This window comes from Anomaloglossus baeobatrachus, chromosome 11, assembly GCF_048569485.1.
Source record: "Anomaloglossus baeobatrachus isolate aAnoBae1 chromosome 11, aAnoBae1.hap1, whole genome shotgun sequence".
Lineage (NCBI taxonomy): Eukaryota > Metazoa > Chordata > Amphibia > Anura > Aromobatidae > Anomaloglossus > Anomaloglossus baeobatrachus.
In genome coordinates this window covers 40975629-40997648 of record NC_134363.1, presented here as the reverse complement: position 1 = coordinate 40997648, position 22020 = coordinate 40975629, and the positions used below count along the sequence as shown (strand labels likewise).

At 44.0% G+C, this 22020-nt stretch overlaps 1 protein-coding gene across 2 annotated transcripts; it reads left to right on the top strand.

The window, feature by feature from the left end:
- Positions 1-4628: 4628 nt before the first annotated feature.
- On the top strand, positions 4629-20857 carry EMC10 (ER membrane protein complex subunit 10). Of its 2 annotated transcripts, XM_075329189.1 has the most exons (8): positions 4629-4825; positions 6456-6522; positions 9812-9924; positions 11633-11731; positions 13202-13383; positions 13467-13560; positions 13809-13901; positions 20569-20687. In XM_075329189.1, exons 1-7 carry the CDS (start codon positions 4667-4669, stop codon positions 13890-13892), a joined length of 798 nt encoding a protein of 265 aa, XP_075185304.1. In that variant the 5' UTR covers positions 4629-4666; the 3' UTR covers positions 13893-13901; positions 20569-20687. The 2 variants fall into 2 exon arrangements, with proteins under 2 accessions (XP_075185304.1, XP_075185303.1); XM_075329188.1 differs by lacking the exon at positions 13809-13901 and having other exon boundaries at positions 20569-20857.
- Positions 20858-22020: the final 1163 nt, after the last annotated feature.

The window sequence follows — 22020 nt, the reverse complement described above, 5'->3', positions numbered from 1 at the left end:
CCCATTATATATACTTTCTCCTCCCCTGGTCACATATATTTGCACGTTTCGCCCTCCATTATATATACTTTCTTCTCCCCTGGTCACATATATTTACTCCTTTCGCCCCCATTATATATACTTTCTCCTTCTCCCCTGGTCACATATATTTGCACCTTTCGCCCCCATTATATATACTTTCTTCTTCTCCCCTGGTCACATATATTTACTCCTTTCGCCCCCATTATATATACTTTCTCCTTCTCCCCTGATCACATATATTTGCACGTTTCGCCCCATTATATATACTTTCTCCTCCCCTGGTCACATATATTTGCACATTTCGCCCCCATTATATATACTTTCTCCTTCTCCCCTGGTCACATATATTTGCACCTTTCGCCCTCCATTATATATACTTTCTCCTTCTCCCCTGGTCACATATATTTGCACCTTTCGCCCTCCATTATATATACTTTCTCCTTCTCCCCTGGTCACATATATTTGCACGTTTCGCCCACATTATATATACTTTCTCCTTCTCCCCTGGTCACATATATTTGCACCTTTCGCCCCCATTATATATACTTTCTCCTTCTCCCTGGTCACATATATTTGCACGTTTCGCCCCCATTATATATACTTTCTCCTTCTCCCCTGGTCACATATATTTGCACCTTTCACCCTCCATTATATATACTTTCTCCTTCTCCCCTGGTCACATATATTTGCACCTTTCGCCCTCCATTATATATACTTTCTCCTTCTCCCCTGGTCACATATATTTGCACCTTTCGCCCTCCATTATATATACTTTCTCCTTCTCCCCTGGTCACATATATTTGCACGTTTCGCCCACATTATATATACTTTCTCCTTCTCCCCTGGTCACATATATTTGCACCTTTCGCCCCCATTATATATACTTTCCCCTTCTCCCTGGTCACATATATTTGCACGTTTCGCCACCATTATATATACTTTCTCCTTCTCCCCTGGTCACATATATTTGCACCTTTCGCTCCCCATTATATATACTTTCTCCTTCTCCCCTGGTCACATATATTTGCACCTTTCGCCCTCCATTATATATACTTTCTCCTTCTCCCCTGGTCACATATATTTACACCTTTCGCCCTCCATTATATATACTTTCTCCTCCCTGGTCACATATATTTGCACCTTTCGCCTCCATTATATATACTTTCTCCTTCTCCCCTGGTCACATATATTTGCACCTTTCGCCCCCATTATATATACTTTCTCCTTCTCCCTGGTCACATATATTTGCACGTTTCGCCCCCATTATATATACTTTCTCCTTCTCCCCTGGTCACATATATTTGCACCTTTCACCCTCCATTATATATACTTTCTCCTTCTCCCCTGGTCACATATATTTGCACCTTTCGCCCTCCATTATATATACTTTCTCCTTCTCCCCTGGTCACATATATTTGCACCTTTCGCCCTCCATTATATATACTTTCTCCTTCTCCCCTGGTCACATATATTTGCACGTTTCGCCCACATTATATATACTTTCTCCTTCTCCCCTGGTCACATATATTTGCACCTTTCGCCCCCATTATATATACTTTCTCCTTCTCCCCTGGTCACATATATTTGCACCTTTCGCCCTCCATTATATATACTTTCCCCTTCTCCCTGGTCACATATATTTGCACGTTTCGCCCCCATTATATATACTTTCTCCTTCTCCCCTGGTCACATATATTTGCACCTTTCGCTCCCCATTATATATACTTTCTCCTTCTCCCCTGGTCACATATATTTGCACCTTTCGCCCTCCATTATATATACTTTCTCCTTCTCCCCTGGTCACATATATTTACACCTTTCGCCCTCCATTATATATACTTTCTCCTCCCTGGTCACATATATTTGCACCTTTCGCCTCCATTATATATACTTTCTCCTTCTCCCCTGGTCACATATATTTGCACGTTTCGCCCCATTATATATACTTTCTCCTTCTCCCCTGGTCACATATATTTGCACCTTTCGCCCTCCATTATATATACTTTCTCCTCCCTGGTCACATATATTTGCACGTTTCGCCTCCATTATATATTCTTTCTCCTTCTCCCCTGATCACATATATTTGCACGTTTCGCCCCATTATATATACTTTCTCCTTCTACCCTGGTCATATATATTTGCACCTTTCGCCCTCCATTATATATACTTTCTCCTTCTCCCCTGGTCACATATATTTGCACCTTTCGCCTCCATTATATATACTTTCTCCTTTTCCCCTGGTCACATATATTTGCACGTTTCGCCCCATTATATATACTTTTTCCTTCTACCCTGGTCACATATATTTGCACCTTTCGCCCTCCATTATACTTTCTCCTTCTCCCCTGGTCACATATATTTGCACGTTTCGCCTCCATTATATATACTTTCTCCTTCTCTCCTGGACACATATAGCTGCACGTTTCGCCCCATTATATATACTTTATCCTTCTCCCCTGGTCACATATACTTGCACCTTTCGCCCTCCATTATATATACTTTCTCCTTCTCTTCTGGTCACATATATTTGCACGTTTCGCCTCCATTATATATACTTTATCCTTCTCCCCTGGTCACATATATTTGCATATTTCGCCCCCCATTATATATACTTTCTCCTTTTCCCCTGGTCACATATATTTGCACGTTTCGCCCCTCTATATATACTTTCTCCTTCTACCCTGGTCACATATATTTGCACCTTTCGCCCCATTTTATATACTTTCTCCTTCTCTCCTGGACACATATAGCTGCACGTTTCGCCCCATTATATATACTTTCTCCTTCTCCCCTGGTCACATATATTTGCACCTTTCGTCCCCATTATATTTACTTTTTCCTTCTCCCCTGGTCACATATATTTGCACCTTTCGCCCTCCATTATACGTTCTCCTTTTCCCCTGGTCACATATATTTGCACCTTTCGCCCCATTATATATACTTTCTCCTCTCCTGGACACATATAGCTGCACGTTTCGCCCCATTATATATACTTTCTCCATCTTTCCTGGTCACATATATTTGCACGTTTCGCCCCCATTATATTTACTTTCTCCTTCTACCCTGGTCACATATATTTGCACCTTTCGCCCCATTTTATATACTTTCTCCTTCTCTCCTGGACACATATAGCTGCACGTTTCGCCCCATTATATATACTTTCTCCTTCTCCCCTGGTCACATATATTTGCACCTTTCGTCCCCATTATATTTACTTTTTCCTTCTCCCCTGGTCACATATATTTGCACCTTTCGCCCTCCATTATACGTTCTCCTTTTCCCCTGGTCACATATATTTGCACCTTTCGCCCCATTATATATACTTTCTCCTCTCCTGGACACATATAGCTGCACGTTTCGCCCCATTATATATACTTTCTCCATCTTTCCTGATCACATATATTTGCACGTTTCACCCCTCTATATATACTTTCTCCTTCTACCCTGGTCACATATATTTGCACCTTTCGCCCTCCATTATACGTTCTCCTTTTCCCCTGGTCACATATATTTGCACCTTTCGCCCCATTATATATACTTTCTCCTCTCCTGGACACATATAGCTGCACGTTTCGCCCCATTATATATACTTTCTCCATCTTTCCTGATCACATATATTTGCACGTTTCACCCCTCTATATATACTTTCTCCTTCTCCCCTGGTCACATATAGCTGCACGTTTCGCCCCATTATATACTTTCTCCTTTTCCCTGGTCACATATATTTGCACGTTTCGCCCCATTATATATACTTTCTCCTTCTCTCCTGGACACATATAGCTGCACGTTTCGCCCCATTATATATACTTTCTCCTTCTCCCCTGGTCACATATAGCTGCACGTTTCGCCCCATTATATACTTTCTCCTTTTCCCTGGTTACATAGATTTGTTACTTCAACACTTCTTTCTCATCATATCTACTCTCCCTTGGGTACATATTCTTGTATCTTGTGATTTCCCCTTCTCAGGCCTCCATTTTTCCGTTTTCAGATATTTGCAACTTGCAGCTCCCTATAGCTCCTTCTCCCTGGTCACATGCACCCGCACCTTCCAGAGCGCCATTACCCCTTCTCCCTGGTCACGTACACGTAGTACTGCCTCCTCCACCTCAGCACCTCGCTGCCCCTTATTCCCTGGCCATATAAAATAGCCCCCCTGCGTCTTTTTTATCTCCCCTTCCCTCCGTGTGGCCACAAGCAGGGCCCTTCTGAGGAGTTTCCCTACACTGAGGTGACCCTAATTTTCTACAACAGCTCGCGCCCAAAATCACTTCACAATTCACAGTGTGTTCAGCAGAAACATGGCGCGCTTGCTTATATAGAGAATAGTCACGTGACCATCACGTCACGCCTCCGTCCAGCATTTCCATCCTGTTCCGCCCACTTTCGGACCATACCATTCTCTAGTACACCACCGTAATACAACACGATAACTCACCCATAGTCTTATATTAAACATATACCGAGTCTTATATAATAATTCTTAAGCCTAGAAACAATATCTTTGTATACTTTGGAAAATATCATATTTTTTAAGCAATATAAAGTAAACTTTAACGTATTTCCCTAGAAATCGATTTATTGGTATGATCCGAGAGCTGGATTTTGCGCTTGCGCAGTGCTTAGTGTCGGCTTTCTGACTGTCATGGCCGCATTAGGACGGAGGAAAAGAGGGGATATGACGGCTTCCGGGTTTTTCAGGAGTCTGCCGACCTGGGGGGCCTGGTACAGCTGTGTGGTGGTCGTCATCATATTGTCCTGCCTGTTACCTGAAGGGATTCAAGGCAATGTCTGCAGGGTGAAGGTAAGGAGCAGCAAGTTACGTGGGTGTCACCAAAAAAATGCAACTTGCACAAAAAACGCATTGTGTGAACACAGCCTTTACTACTGACATCTGCCCCTAACAGCAGCAGTTGGATCTAAGCTCCCATCACTGCTGTTTAACCACTTAAAGGGAATCTGTCACCAGGTTTTTTGCTCCCTCATCTCAGAGCAGCATAATGTAGGGGCAGAGATCCTGATTCCAGCGATGTGTCACTTACTGAGCTGTTTGCTGTCATTTTGATAAAATCAATGTTTTCTCTGCTGCAGATCTAGCAATTATACAGAGCTCATGTATATGCTGGACTACCTGCAGCACGCCAAGTAGTCCTGTAATGATAATCTCCTGCTGATTAATCATTGATTTTATCAAAGCTATACCAGGCAGCCCAGTAAGTGACATATCTCTGGAATCAGGGTCTCTGCTCCTACATTATTCTGCTCTTGGATTAGGTGGCAAAAACCTGATGACAGATTCCCTTTAAATGGTTTTAACATAGTGCGATCACGATGGGACATCCGTCACCCCTTCTATGATGCACTTGATCAGTTGCCATGGTATCTGGGGGCTTATTGCAGACCCTCAATCCTGTGACGCGCAGCTATAGTGTCCATTGGCTATCATATTAATTTTAATGTATACCACAGTAGTGTAGTATATGGTAGTAACAAACTGTGTGTGTGTGTATATATATGTATGTATATATATATATATATATATATATATATATATATATATATATATATATATATATATATATGACTAAAAAATTATATACTCACACACAAACACACTGTGTGTGTGTGTGTGTATATATATATATACACTGTATATGTAATATATCCAGTGTGTATATGTATATATATTATATATATACAGTGTGTGTATGTATATCTATATACTACATATACAGTATATATATATATATATATATATATATATATATATATATATATATATATAATGTATATATTATTTTTTTATTTTTTTTGTCTTGCATGAATAAAAAAAAAAGTAAAATATATATGCATTATCCCTCCTTTCACTTATTTCAAAATGTAGAACTTAAAATAAAGAAAAAAGAACACATTTGGTATCGCAGTGTCTGTAAAAAATGTGATCTGTCGAAATAGAAAATGATTTGACCTACGAGGTAAATGTGTCATAATTAAAATTAAATTAAAAAAAAATCCCATCATCTCATCCTTCACCCTCTGAGAGATGCAATGAAAACAGTACGTACCTCAAAATTACAAAAGAAGGTGAATGGCGCCATTCAAAACTAGAATTTGCCCTGCACAAACAAGCCCAAGTGGATGGAAAGATTTAAAAAAATAAATAAATAAAAAAATTAAATATATATTTTATACTGTGTGTGTGTGTGTGTGTGTGTGTGTGTGTGTGTATATATATATATATATATATATATATATATATATATATATATATATATATATATATATATATATATATATATATATATATATTTTAAAAATAATTTGGTCTGGAGTGAGTGGGCGCGTGTGAAATTGCACATTGTTGCAAATAGTTTTGCAGGATTTCGTCCATGTTGCATTTATTTTAATGGTGATGTTTGATTTACCTTTTTCAGTCGCTCGATGGGAGAGAATCGGAAAGCTGCGGAGCAAACCTGGATTTGGAGCACTCGTTTGAGCTTGGTAAATGATCGGATTTCTTCGTATCTTCATGAATGTTCATTGCGTAAAATGTTCCCGCTCTATGCTGTCACATCTGTGTGTTCTCATACATCTCTATATGATCGAGATTGCTATCTACTAATGGTTTGAATTGCCCTGAATAAGCCCCTCTGTGACCATATAACATAATGACACATAGCTGCAAAGAGCGGGCTCAGGAGCTGAGCCTGCACCATAGTAAGCAAGTGCCAGCTGTGTCATACAGCTGGAGTCTGCCTGGAGCAGCAGCAACCAAAGCCAGCTTTGATTGCTGCTGTTTTCATCATGTAGATGCAGTTGTCAGTTGGCCAGGTTGCAGGTGCTTTGGCACCCATCACTTGATGACAACTGGGGGGGGGGGTTCTGAAAGGCCTCCATAGTTGCCTATGAAACCCATAGAAGAACGTGAGTTTAGCCCTATGGTGCAGTAATCGGAACACGAATGCCATTTTTTGATTGCTGCATTCACGGCCCTGATTTAAAAAAAAAAAAAAAAAATATATATATATATATATATATATATATTATATTTTACACAGTACAGACCAAAAGTTTGGACACACCTTCTCATTCAAAGAGATTTCTTTATTTTCATGACTCTGAAAATTGTAGATTCTCATTGAAGGCATCAAAACTATGAATTAACACATGTGGAATGAAATACTTAAAAAAAAAAAAAGTGTGAAACAACTGAAAATATGTTTTATATTCTAGGTTCTTCACAGTAGCCACTTTTTGCTTTGATTACTGCTTTGCACACTCTTGGCATTCTCTTGATGAGCTTCAAGAGGTAGTCACCGGAAATGGTTTTCCAACAGTCTTGAAGGAGTTCCCAGTAATGCTTAGCACTTGTTGGCCCTTTTGCCTTCACTCTGCGGTCCAGCTCACCCCAAACCATCTCGATTGGGTTCAGGTCTGGTGACTGTGGAGGCCAGGTCATCTGGCGTAGCACCCCATCACTCTCCTTCTTAGTCACATAGCCCTTACACAGCCTGGAGGTGTGTTTGGGTTCATTGTCCTGTTAAAAAATAAATGATGGTCCAACTAAACGCAAACCGGATGGAATAGCACGCTGCTGCAAGATGCTGTGGTAGCCATGCTGGTTCAGTATGCCTTCAATTATGAATAAATCCCCAACAGTGTCACCAGCAAAGCCCCCCCACACCATCACACCTCCTCCTCCATGCTTCACGGTGGGAACCAGCCATGTAGAATCCATCCGTTCACCTTTTCTACAAAGACACGGTGGTTGGATCCAAAGATCTCAAATTTGGACTCATCACACCAAAGCACAGATTTCCACTGGTCTAATGTCCATTCCTTGTGTTCTTTAGCCCAAACAAGTCTCTTCTGCTTGTTGCCTGTCCTTAGCAGTGGTTTCCTAGCAGCTATTTTACCATGAAGGCTGCTGCACAAAGGCTCCTCTTAACAGTTGTTCTAGAGATGAGAAGGTGTGTCCAAACTTTTGGTTTGTACTATATAATAATAATAATATAGCAAGGAAATGCAACCAAAACAAAGGGGTAGGTATAAAAGCCACGGCTTGGCATACAAAGAAAAAACTAGCAATCACACAGCTCCAGCAGCAGAAAAATTGCAAAGTTACTTGCCCCAGAAGATGGTGCCACAAACCGAATGTATTTTTATTTCTTTAATTAATAAAAAAATATTTGTGTATATATATAATATTGCATACATAAATATTTCAATGGCTGAAAAAAAAAATACAGGGTCTTGTATTATTTTTTTGCTCTAAGGTTTATTTTCAGGGGATGTCATATCTTTTTCCCATGAACAACAATCCACGTTTATTCTTGAGGAAGAAAAAAAAAATCAACATTTATTCAAATCTAATCGTCATCACATTCTGGAACATCAGCATTGTGTGTTCCTCCTATTACTGGATCAGACGCACATTTTCTTATCTGATCTGCTGTTCTTGTGGTGCAGAACCTGTCCTATAGTGGTGGGTACAGTTCAGATTTACAAAGGGTTACATTTTTAACTGCTTAAATCTATTATTCTGCCAAGTTTACCCCCGAAAGAAAGCAGACACCCCCTTAATGAATCGCACTTACCAGACCCCAAACAATTAGAGTTGGCAAGTGAATGGGCTCTCACATACAGATCTGTTTTACTGTCAGGTCCCCATGTGTTCTACAGTGGGCTCCCCCTGGTGACTTAAAGCGGTATCACTCACGCAGAGTGATACTGATACCTGATCTGTGTGAAAGAGCTGCAGTGCAATGCAACTGGAACAGCGAGGAACCTGACAGCAACGCAGATCTGTGTGTGAGAGCCCATCCACCATCAGCACTGGCCAACTGTAATTGTTTGGGGTCTGTCTTCTTTCTTTTGGGGGTGTCTTTTTTTTTTTTTTTTGGGGGGGGGGGGGGGGCTGTCTGCTTTCTTATTTTTGGAGTAGGGCTTATATTTTAAGCATACTCAATAAAACTCAATAAATCCTTTATAGGTGTTATTTTCGATTAAAGATAGATATATATTATTACATATATATATATATATTACATATATATATATATATATATATATATATATTACATATATATATATATATATATTACATATATATACATACACACACATATATGTAATATATATATATTTTTATAATATATATATATATATATATATTTTAAATTTTTATATATATTTTATATATATATATATTACATATATGTGTGTGAGTATATGTATGTGTGTATGTATATGTATATGTATATATACACACACACACATATATGTAATATATATACATATATATAATATATACATTTTTATATTATATATATATTATATATGTGTGTGTGTGTAATTCCTGTAATTGTACTGATCTGAAGAATTATGGTGCTGAATGAACGCCGTAAAAAGTCAAAAAAATAATATATATATATATATATATTAGTAGAATCGCGTGTTTTTCACCATTTTACCCCCACTCATAATATATTTTTCTTCCCGTTTTTTTTAGTTTATTGTTTGGAAAAATGAATGGTGTCATTAAAATCTACCACTCAACCTACAAAATAAAAACCCAAAACCTCGTACGTCTATGTAAATGGAAAGCTAAAAAAAATTATGAAAATAAAAAATGAAAAATGGTCGGGTCCTGATGGGGGTTGAAGGGGTGTTCTGCCTTTTATAATATTGATGACTGGTCTGTTTTGGATCAGTGGAGATGGGACTGATGAGGCCGCCCTTTTTCTGATGATGGGATTTGTCATTGTCCTTCTTGTGTTTTATACAACAGATGACAGCATCAGCTTTAAGAAGAGGGGCATGCTGATCTGGGGTCCCGCTGCCGACCATAGCGTCTCCATTCTACAGAAGCAGCTGACGGAAGACGAGAGGAACAAACTAAGAGTAAGTGACTATACAGTGCGGTGGTTACTCTGCTGCAAAACATTGCAGCATGTGTGTATACAGTACAGACCAAAAGTTTGGACACACCTCATTCAAATAGTTTTCTTTATTTTCATGACTGTCAAAATTGTAGATTCACATTGAAGACATCAAAACTATGAATTAACACGTGGAACGAAATGCTTAATAAAAAAAGGTGAAACAACTGAAAATATGTCTTATATTCTAGGTTCTTCACAGTAGCCACCTTTTGCTTTGATTACTGCTTTGCACACTCTTGGCATTCTCTTGATGAGCTTCATGAGGTAATCACCGGAAATGGTTTTCCAACAGTCTTGAAGGAGTTCCCAGAGACGCTTAGCACTTGTTGGCCCTTTTGCCTTCACTCTGCGATCCAGCTCACCCCAAACCATCTCAATTGGGTTCAGGTCTGGTGACTGTGGAGACCAGGTCATCTGGCGTAGCACCCCATCACTCTCCTTCTTAGTCAAATAGCCCTTATACAGCCTGGAGGTGTGTTTGGGGTCATTGTCCTGTTGAAAAATAAATGATGGTCCAACTAAACACAAACCGGATGGAATAGCATGCTGCTGCAAGATGCTGTGGTAGCCATGCTGGTTCTGTATGCCTTCAATTTTGAATAAATCCCCAACAGTGTCAGCAGCAAAGCACCATCACACCTCCTCCTCCATGCTTCACGGTGGGAACCAGCCATGTAGAGTCCATCCGTTCACGTTTTCTGCGTCGCACAAAGACACGGTGGTTGGATCCAAAGATCTCAAATTTGGCCTCATCAGAGCAAAGCACAGATTTCCACTGGTCTAATGTCCATTCCTTGTGTTCTTTAGCCAAACAAGTCTCTTCTGCTTGTTGCCTGTCCTTAGTAGTGGTTTCCTAGCAGCTATTTTACCATGAAGGCTGCTGCACAAAGTCTCCTCTTAACAGTTGTTCTAGAGATGTGTCTGCTGCTAGACCTCTGTGTGGCATTGACCTGGTCTCTAATCTGAGCTGCTGTTAACCTGCTATATCTGAGGATGGTGACTCGGATAAACTTATCCTCCGCAGCAGAGGTGACTCTTGGTCTTCCTTTCCTGGGGCGGTCCTCATGTGAGCCAGTTTCTTTGTAGCGTTTGATGGTTTTTGACTCTGCACTTGGTGACAGTTTCAAAGTTTTCCCAATTTTTCGGACTGACTGACCTTCATTTCTTAAAGTAATGATGGCCACTCGTTTTTCTTTACTTAACTGCTTTCTTCTTGCCATCATACAAATTCTAACAGTCTATTCAGTAGGACTATCAGCTGTGTATCCACCAGACTTCTGCACAACACAACTGATGGTCCCAACCCCATTTATAAGGCAAGAAATCCCACTTATTAACCCTGACAGGGCGCACCTGTGAAGTGAAAACCATTTCCGGTGACTATCTCCTGAAGCTCATCAAGAGAATGCCAAGAGTGTGCAAAGCAGTAATCAAAGCAAAAGGTGGCTACTTTGAAGAACCTAGAATATAAGACATATTTTCAGTTGTTTCACACTTTTTTGTTAAGTATTTCATTCCACATGTGTTAATTCACAGTTTTGATGCCTTCAATGTGAATCTAAAATTTTCAGAGTCCGAAAAAGAAGAAAACTTTTTGAATGAGAAGGTGTGTCCAAACTTTTGGTCTGTACTGTTTATATAATATATATATTTTTTATGTTTTGCAGGATATTGCAAACCTAAATGGGCTTTACAGAATCCGAATCCCTCGTAAGCTGGGAGTTACTGAAGAGTCCCACGAGTACGTCACGTCTTTTGTCCGAGCGGTATGTTCTGCTCCATCTTGGGTTTTGTCCAGCAGGAAACACTTGGGATAAAACTAATATGTTGGGTTAATTGATGATAAACTGCAATGGAGCATTGTAATTGCTATGTGCCCACGGGACTCTGTACCCGCGGAAAACCTGCAGATTTATCTGGATTTTCTAGATAAATCCGCAGGTTTTAGCAAGTACGGACACTCCCCATGTTATCCTATGGGATTTGTGGAGTGCTGTGTCCATGCTGCGGTATGTGCGGCTGCGGAATATGCTGCAGATGTCCCGCAGCCGCACATAACTGCATATCAATTATTCATGCGGAAATATCTGCGGAATTTCCGCTCCTCCACTATGGAGATAGAGGCCGGAACCTCCACAGGTAAGTCACATGAATGTCCGCAGGTTTACCGCAGATATTTCTCTGGAATCCTGCAGCAATGGATGGCTGCGAATTCCGGGGAGCTGCCTCGAGAAACCTGCGGACATATCTAAGGGAACCTGACAGCTGATCCACAGGCAGCCTTGAAATGCAGCCTTGAAATGCAGAGAAAAACATAACATATTTTTCGGTTTATAAGACGCACCGCAAATTTAGAGGGAAAAAAAAAGGGGGGAGGGTCTCTCTTATCTGGTGGTGTCTTACCGGGGAAGGGAGGATGGGAGCGGTGGTGGAGTGGGGTCACAGGAGGCAGGGGTGGAGTAGAGCAATGCAGCGGGCGGTGCAACCTGCGGGTGTCCCAGATGCAGTGAGGCAAGCAACTTACAGAAACTGTCGGCACTGCGGGCTTCAAAAAAATGGCTCCTGGAGTCGAATGACAAGTAGAGATTTAATTTGCTCATTCGCCCCTTCTAGGCGCCATTTTCCTTTAGTCCGCTGCTGGGAGATCACTGGGCCAGAGGCGGCGCATGCGCAATGAGATCTTGAGTTGAGAGATCCATCTGCACATGCACCACTTCCGGGCGCCATTATTTTGTACCCCGCACCGCCGACATTTTCAGGATGTACCTGCCTCACCGCCTGCACAGCAGGCCACAGCACAGCGCCTGCCTCCTGCGACCCCTCTCCACCACCTCTCGGTAAGGTACATATAGATTATAAGACGCACCCCTCATTTTCTTCCCAATATTTTGGGAGGAAAATTGCGTCTTATAATCCGTGAAATAAAGTACTTCAAAAGCCACCAGTGACCAGAAAGATCGGTCTACCTGCCCGCTGCCAGTGACACAAGTCTCCCCTTATACACCTTCAGGGATTGACCTGTCGCTCCAGGGGAACGGGCGGGGAAAGGGTTTAAATAGGGCATTAATCGGTGCTCCCAAGATCAGCAGAAAAGAGCTTGTAAGCGCTTTGCACGCTCTGCAATCTAGCAGCGGTGGTCGGTCTCCAAGGCAGCAAATAACAAAAGTGTTACTATCCCAATAATAGGCGCAAAATGCTTACCCTTTAAATTTTATTTTGTCTTTTTCTCTCCCCAGTGCTCCATGGTTGAATCTCACCTCTCGGATCAGATCTCCGTCCACACAGACCTGTCCGGGAATATTGTGGGAGTGTCCATCGTGACCTTCCCTGGATCCTGCAGCGGCGCGGAGGTGGAAGACGTCGATCTGGAGCAGTTTAACACCACCGTCTTCATCCAGCAGCCGATCCCCGCAGCAGTGTGAGTCCAAACCCCGCCACCCACTGTCTTTTTCACATTAGGGTTTATCCGCTCAGATCTGACCTCGGCGTCTTATTTGTTAGGCCGGAGACGGCAGCTTTCATCGAACGCCTGGAGATGGAGCAAGCGCAGAAGGCCAAGAATCCTCAGGAGCAGAAATCCTTTTTTGCTAAATATGTAAGTTTGGGTTACGCTTTAAAATCTTTCACGGTAAAGGGGTTGAGCACCCCAATGTACAAAGATGCCAGTCCAGCAATTAGCTGATCGCTGCAGGTCCGGCTTATCCAGGGGGGGTTATAGCTACACATGCGTACCCCCCCCCCCCCCTACAGCCAGCACTACTATAAGCCGATAGTGCATAGACTACATCTGCTGATAAAGATGGCGGGATATTTTGTGACTGTCTTGTCTCTCCCTCCTTGCAGTGGCATTTAATACTAGGAGGGGCAGTGTTGCTAATGTTAACCAATTCGGCGAAAGTACCGAGAGAGCCAGGACAGCAGGCCTGAGGACCCGAAGTAATATACCGCACCTCCACTGTATCCCTCCTCTAATGCTCCGCTACCTACTCGCACCTCTCTCTCTGAGCTCTGAGACCAAACTAATACTAGGGGTTAATAATGGGGGAAATGCCAAATTTTATATAATTTATATTATAATTTTTTATTTTATAGATATATATATATATATATTAGTATTATTATTTTATTATTTTTTTATATATATTTATATATTATTAATATTTTATATATATATATATATATATATATATATATATATATATATATATATATATATATATATATATTTATATATTATATTATATATATGGTGTATAGATAGATATATATATATTTTTTTTTTTTTTTTTTTTTTTTTGCAAAAGTGTAACCTCCGTTCCTACTCCAAAGCTTCAGTAGTGAAAGTTCAGCTATTATCCTGTATATACTATATATATATATATATATATATATATATATATATATATATATATATATATATATATATATATATATATATATATATATATATATATATATATATATATATATATATATATATATATATATAATATATTTAATGTATATACAGTTAAAATCAAAATGATTCACTCCATGTTAACAAAGTTTACAAACTGCTGTTTGCAATAAATCAATCAGAAAAGACTAATGTGAAGACGTGGACACAATTAATATAACAAAGGGTTTACCACATTGAGCATACAATGCCACATTTACGGTCTATTGCTGTCTCGGGATTATTCACCTCCTTCAGTACTAAGGTAGAGGATTCCAGTGCCAGAGAAAGCAAAGCAGCTGCAGAACATCACCGTTCTTGGCTGTAGGCATCACAGAGTCCATGGTGTTCTTGGCTGTAGGCATCCCCAAGCCCCCCCCCCCCCCCTGCCGTTGTTGGCTGTAGGCATCGCTGAGCCTCTCTGCTGTTGTTGGCTGTAGGCATCGCCGAGCCACCTTGCCGTTGTTGGCTGTAGTCAGAGTTTTCTTTTCATCATTTGCTTTAGTCTTCCACCTACTGATTTTATATACTGCTGTTCCATAGGCCTGACAATATTTAATTCCTCCGCAGAACAGAATCCCATGACCTCTGTTGCTACGATGTTTATAGCTTTGAGCATATTGGAGCTGATTTTTCTTGTGCTTTTGGGTCAGTAAAGGTGATGTTTTGGAGTTTCGGCATAGAGAAATTCAGGATCTACTTTGCGTATGATGCATATATATACACAGTATATAAACTATTAAGCATAAGAATGGACCGGTCGCTCCTTTCAGCCTCTTCAGGGCTGTTATATACATTAGATCCAAGCGATTGAACACCTTGGGTAAAATTGCCGCGTTTTTATTGCATTTTTGTAAGATCGTGGCAAAACCCCCCCCGTCATTTTGTGAACGCTGCCTAATTAGGAGACTGCACCAGTCACTAAGGCTGCTTTCACACCTCCGGTTTTTCTTGAGCAGCACAATCCGGCGCTTTGCAGAAAAAACGCAACCGTTTTTTTTTGCCGCCGGTTGCATTTTTTTTGCATAGACTTACATTAGTGCCGTATTGTGCCGCATGGGCTTGCGTTCCATCCGGTTTTTGCCGCATGCGGCAGATTTAGCCGATGCGGCGGCCGGATGGAACGTTGCCTGGCACGTTTTTTTGTCCGGCAAAAAAAGCCGCATCCGGCCGATGCGGCGCAATTTGCAATGCATGCCTATAGACGCCGCATGCGGCTTCCTGCGGTAAACACCGCATCCGGCCACCGCATACGTTTTTTTTTGCACTGCGCATGCTCAGTAGCCTGCCGCTAGCGGCAAAAACCGGACGGGCCGCATATCAAAAACTTATGCAAAGGATGCGGTTTTGTCGCCGCATCCGTTGCATAGGTTTTAGATCCGGATTGGCCAGCTCTGCTAAAACCGGAGGTGTGAAAGCAGCCGAAAAGTGATATTTTTTGTTGTATTTGGAGAAGCCGCTATTTACATTGTTCTCGTTTCATCGGTTTATTGCCAGTTTGTATTTTTAGCTAACAAACCTGATTTGCAGCCTGGGTAGATAATTTTTGATTGCAATTGCTATTTTTCGCCACTAGGTGGTACTAAAGAGCTATTAGTGCTGAAAACGATGATTGCAAAATGTTAACACCTTGCGTGCTGTGTAGTATCAGAATACACCCGGTTCTACGGAGGCATGATTTGCAATCAGACTACTTCTATTGAGAGCAGCACTATATGACATCTCTACCCTAAAACAGCGCCACACCTGTGCACAGGTTGAAAGAGGTATTGCATCTTGGCCCCATTGACTTCAGTACCAGACAGCACCACACATGTGCACAGGTTGCAAGTGGTATTGCATCTCAGCCCCATTGACTTCAATGTCTGCAGTACCAGACAGCGCCACGCCTGTGCACAGGTTGCAAGTGGTATTGCATCTCATTCCCATTGATTTCAATGTCTGCAGTACCAGACAGCGCCACATCTGTGCACAGGTTGCAAGTGGTATTGCATCTCAGCCCCATTGACTTCAATGTCTGCAGTACCAGACAGCGCCACGCCTGTGCACAGGTTGCAAGTGGTATTGCATCTCAGCCCCATTGACTTCAATGTCTGCAGTACCAGACAGCGCCACATCTGTGCACAGGTTGCAAGTGGTATTGCATCTCAGCCCCATTGACTTCAATGTCTGCAGTACCAGACAGCGCCACGCCTGTGCACAGGTTGCAAGTGGTATTGCATCTCAGCCCCATTGATTTCAATGTCTGCAGTACCAGACAGCGCCACGCCTGTGCACAGGTTGCAAGTGGTATTGCATCTCAGTTCCACTGCCGTCATTGTCTGTAGTACCTGACCCAACCTACGGCCAGGTGTGGTGCTGTTTCAAACAGGTGACAACGGTACAAAATATCAGTAGGATAATTTAATCGGAAAGAGATGGATCCGCCACCGCTAATAGACTGCCGAGGTGGTCGGTAACCAAGGCGACGAGCAGTAAACGACGGATTTTTATTTTTTTTTTTTAATAGTGTTAAATTTTCTAGCAGCTTGTATATGCTAGCGCTCCATTTATGACCCCTTTTTTAATGATTAATCCGCACTCCCCGCCTGCACCTAATTAGACAGTTGTCAGTGTCTTTTGGATGAGCATCAAAAAAAAAAAAGCCTCCGCTTCTTAGGAAACCATTATAGCTATTTTTGCCTTCTGCACGTAGCTGGGTGTAAGGTAGGCTGTCCTGACCCGGTTACTGCACCCTGCAGACATGGAGGCATTGTCACGTGCTGCGGAGGTATAGGGTTACAGCACAGTGACTGCTGCCAGGAGGCTTTACTGAGTACAGCAGTAAGGGGATAGGGGGCGGCGGCGGGGAGAAGGAAACGTGCTCCTACGTGGCCCATGACTCCTTCTAAGGAATGGCTGCGTTTGACGATCGATCCAGAGCGGGGCTGCGTTCCCTAACCTGCGGCTTTCCAGCTGTCGGGCGGATGATGGGAGTTGAGATTGGGTAACGCTGGCCTAGAGGAATAGCCTAAGGGTGCATAAAATAAAAAGAGCCGCTGATGGTGAAGGGGACTGCCTGTGGGACATTTAGGACTTTCCTTTGACGTCTGGTTAAAAAAGTTGGATTCTAGCAGCTGGAGAGAGAGTAGCTGCTGCAGATGCGTATGCAGCCTCTTATCCCCCCTCTCCCCATTGAGAAGTGTCAGAGCTCAGTGAGGTCAGGGGAGCAGCCACTGGACTATCCAGATATGTAAAGTATCTGTGGTGGCATCAAGGGCTTCACCTACAATCTGTAGTGAGATATAGGGAAGAAGTGAAATCAAGCAAGTTATCAAGGTGTAATGTACCCCTGCAGAGGGGCGACTCAGATCTCAGAGGTCTCTGTGTAACGAATAAAGGGGTTCTCCGATATAAAGTCATCATTAGTGATGAGCGAGCACTACCATGCTCGGGTGCTCAGTACTGGTAACTAGTGATGAGCGGGCACTACCATGCTCAGGTGCTCAGTACTGGTAACAAGTGATGAGCGGGCACTACCATGCTCAGGTGCTCAGTACTGGTAACAAGTGATGAGCGGGCACTACCATGCTCAGGTGCTCAGTACTGGTAACAAGTGATGAGCGGGCACTACCATGCTCGGGTGCTCAGTACTGGTAACTAGTGATGAGCGGGCACTACCATGCTCAGGTGCTCAGTACTGGTAACAAGTGATGAGTGGGCACTACCATGCTCGGGTGCTCAGTACTGGTAACTAGTGATGAGCGGGCACTACCATGCTCGGGTGCTCAGTACTGGTAACTAGTGATGAGCGGGCACTACCATGCTCGGGTGCTCGGTACTCATAACTAGTGATGAGCGGGCACTACCATGCTCGGGTGCTCAGTACTTGTAACTAGTGATGAGCGGGCACTACCATGATCGGGTGCTCAGTACTCGTAACTAGTGATGAGCGGGCACTACCATGCTCAGGTGCTCAGTACTCATAACTAGTGATGAGCGGGCACTACCATGCTCGGGTGCTCAGTACTCGTAACTAGTGATGAGCGGGCACTACCATGCTCGGGTGCTCAGTACTCGTAACTAGTGATGAGCGGGCACTACCATGCTCGGGTGCTCGGTACTCGTAACTAGTGATGAGCGGGCACTACCATGCTCGGGTGCTCAGTACTGGTAACTAGTGATGAGCGGGCACTACCATGCTCGGGTGCTCGGTACTCGTAACTCGTGATGAGCGGGCACTACCATGCTCGGGTGCTCGGTACTCGTAACTCGTGATGAGCGGGCACTACCATGCTCGGGTGCTCAGTACTGGTAACTAGTGATGAGCGGGCACTACCATGCTCGGGTGCTCGGTACTCATAACTAGTGATGAGCGGGCACTACCATGCTCGGGTGCTCGGTACTCATAACTAGTGATGAGCGGGCACTACCATGCTCGGGTGCTCAGTACTGGTAACTAGTGATGAGCGGGCACTACCATGCTCGGGTGCTCGGTACTCATAACTAGTGATGAGCGGGCACTACCATGCTCGGGTGCTCAGTACTGGTAACTAGTGATGAGCGGGCACTACCATGCTCGGGTGCTCAGTACTTGTAACTAGTGATGAGCGGGCACTACCATGCTCGGGTGCTCAGTACTGGTAACTAGTGATGAGTGGGCACTACCATGCTCAGGTGCTCAGTACTCGTAACTAGTGATGAGCGGGCACTACCATGCTCGGGTGCTCAGTACTCGTAACTAGTGATGAGCGGGCACTACCATGCTCGGGTGCTCAGTACTTGTAACTAGTGATGAGCGGGCACTACCATGCTCGGGTGCTCAGTACTGGTAACTAGTGATGAGCGGGCACTACCATGCTCGGGTGCTCAGTACTCGTAACTAGTGATGAGCGGGCACTACCATGCTTGGGTGCTCAGTACTCGGTAACTAGTGATGAGCGGGCACTACCATGCTCGGGTGCTCAGTACTCGGTAACTAGTGATGAGCGGGCACTACCATGCTTGGGTGCTCAGTACTCGGTAACTAGTGATGAGTGGGCACTACCATGCTCGGGTGCTCAGTACTCGTAACTAGTGATGAGCGGGCACTACCATGCTCGGGTGCTCAGTACTCGTAACTAGTGATGAGCGGGCAGTACCATGCTTGGGTGCTCAGTACTCGGTAACTAGTGATGAGTGGGCACTACCATGCTCGGGTGCTCAGTACTCGTAACTAGTGATGAGCGGGCACTACCATGCTCGGGTGCTCAGTACTCGTAACTAGTGATGAGCGGGCACTACCATGCTCGGGTGCTCAGTACTCGTAACTAGTGATGAGCGGGCACTACCATGCTTGGGTGCTCAGTACCCGTAACTGGGATGGAAGTGCCATATTCCTCTACTTGGTGCTGGTCCCAGCAGTCAGCCCCCACCTTTCCTCTGGATCGGTGACTTTTCTCCGGACAACCCCTTTGTTTTGTACCTTTTTGTTTTAGAGAACCTTTCTAAGCTCTCCATGCTTTGTGTTGTCTCGCGCCCATAGATACATGCATGTCTCCCGCTCCCCCTAGTCTAGCGTTGCTGGCACCATTTTTGGTTCTTTGTTGCGGTGGTGGGATCTCCACGTTTCTTTCCTTCTGCACCGTGGTAGTTTAGCAGAGAATAAAGGTGATGGTGTCCTTTGATTCTTGTCCAAGTTGTGGGTTTTGGAAATGGCCAGATATCAACACTCCTGAGGGCTAAGCTAGATAATGGTCACAAAACATGGGCGAGGATCATGTTGGGGTCTTAATCGGTGGTGATTCAACCAATGGCCTGGTCAGCGGTCACAAATGAGGTGATCGATATCGGATCAGTGAGGGTCCGACACCCGGCACTCCCACCCATCAACTATCAAGAAAACCTCTGGTGGCTGCTGCCGGGTACCACACATCGGGGTCTCCCACCAGTCTACCCCCTGGGGCTCCCACACAACTCATCAGAACTTATTGTGTATGTAGAAAGTCTGGCTTTGTCCCCGATTCAGGAGACACAAGGGTTGGATTTTAACCTGACCCACACAACATTCCTTTAGGAGATAAGCCGAACACGTTGAGTCTGGTTGTTGCCTATCTCTTCCCTTACTGAAACAACGTACCCACCCGGATCCGATGCACGAGGACCATTATGTGAGGATAATCCTTGTCCGCTTTGTTTTTTTTCCCGCAGTGGATGTACATAATCCCTGTCGTTCTGTTTCTGATGATGTCCGGAGCATCCGATGCTGGGAACCAAGGAGGAAACGGCGGAGGCGGTGGCAATGGCGGAGGCAGGTGATTGAACGAACTGGAACCGAACACAAGATATGGACTACACTGGCCGCTTGTTATCTGGGACGTTAAGAGGGCGTAGATTTTGTCTTAATTTTTTTTTTTTATATATATATATATATATGATCAAATTGTCAATGATGCATAATGGACTGGAGACGCAATACAACCTAATTTATTAACCAGTATGATGTGGTTTTTTTTTCTTTTGCACGCTCTTTCAGAACTGTAACACAATGAATGGAGACGGCCGCCCTCGTGGAGCCACTTCTACGTTCTTGGAGGTGGCTGCACTCGTAGAGTCACCTCTCCGTTCTTGGAGGTGGCTGCACTCGTAGAGTCACCTCTCCGTTCTTGGAGGTGGCTGCACTCGTAGAGTCACCTCTCCGTTCTTGGAGGTGGCTGCACTCGTAGAGTCACCTCTCCGTTCTTGGAGGTGGCTGCACTCGTAGAGTCACCTCTCCGTTCTTGGAGGTGGCTGCACTCGTAGAGTCACCTCTCCGTTCTTGGAGGTGGCTGCACTCGTAGAGTCACCTCTCCGTTCTTGGAGGTGGCTGCACTCGTAGAGTCACCTCTCCGTTCTTGGAGGTGGCTGCACTCGTAGAGTCACCTCTCCGTTCTTGGAAGTGGCTGCACTCGTGGAGCCACCTCTCCGTTCTTGGAGGCGGCTGCACTCGTAGAGTCACCTCTCCGTTCTTGGAAGTGGCTGCACTCGTAGAGCCACCTCTCCGTTCTTGGAGGCGGCTGCACTCGTAGAGTCACCTCTCCGTTCTTGGAGGCGGCTGCACTCGTAGAGTCACCTCTCCGTTCTTGGAGGCGGCTGCACTCGTAGAGTCACCTCTCCGTTCTTGGAGGTGGCTGCACTCGTAGAGTCACCTCTCCGTTCTTGGAGGTGGCTGCACTCGTAGAGTCACCTCTCCGTTCTTGGAGGTGGCTGCACTCGTAGAGTCGCCTCTCCGTTCTTGGAGGTGGCTGCACTCGTAGAGCCACCTCTCCGTTCTTGGAAGTGGCTGCACTCGTGGAGCCACCTCTCCGTTCTTGGAGGCGGCTGCACTCGTAGAGTCACCTCTCCGTTCTTGGAAGTGGCTGCACTCGTAGAGCCACCTCTCCGTTCTTGGAGGCGGCTGCACTCGTAGAGTCACCTCTCCGTTCTTGGAGGCGGCTGCACTCGTAGAGCCACCTCTCCGTTCTTGGAGGTGGCTGCACTCGTAGAGTCACCTCTCCGTTCTTGGAGGTGGCTGCACTCGTAGAGTCGCCTCTCCGTTCTTGGAGGTGCTGTTTTCATGGTAGATGCAGAGCCTAGCAATTGGGACCTTTTATCTATTGGATGTTAGATCCTAGGGATAAATCA

Coding starts and splice junctions, on each gene's coding strand:
- EMC10 (XM_075329188.1), top strand. CDS start 4,667: ATGGCCGCATTAGGACGGAGGAAAAGAGGGGATATGACGGCTTCCGGG. Junction 6,523..9,811: donor GGAGCACTCGTTTGAGCTTG/GTAAATGATCGG, acceptor TTTATACAACAG/ATGACAGCATCAGCTTTAAG. Junction 9,925..11,632: donor ACGAGAGGAACAAACTAAGA/GTAAGTGACTAT, acceptor TATGTTTTGCAG/GATATTGCAAACCTAAATGG.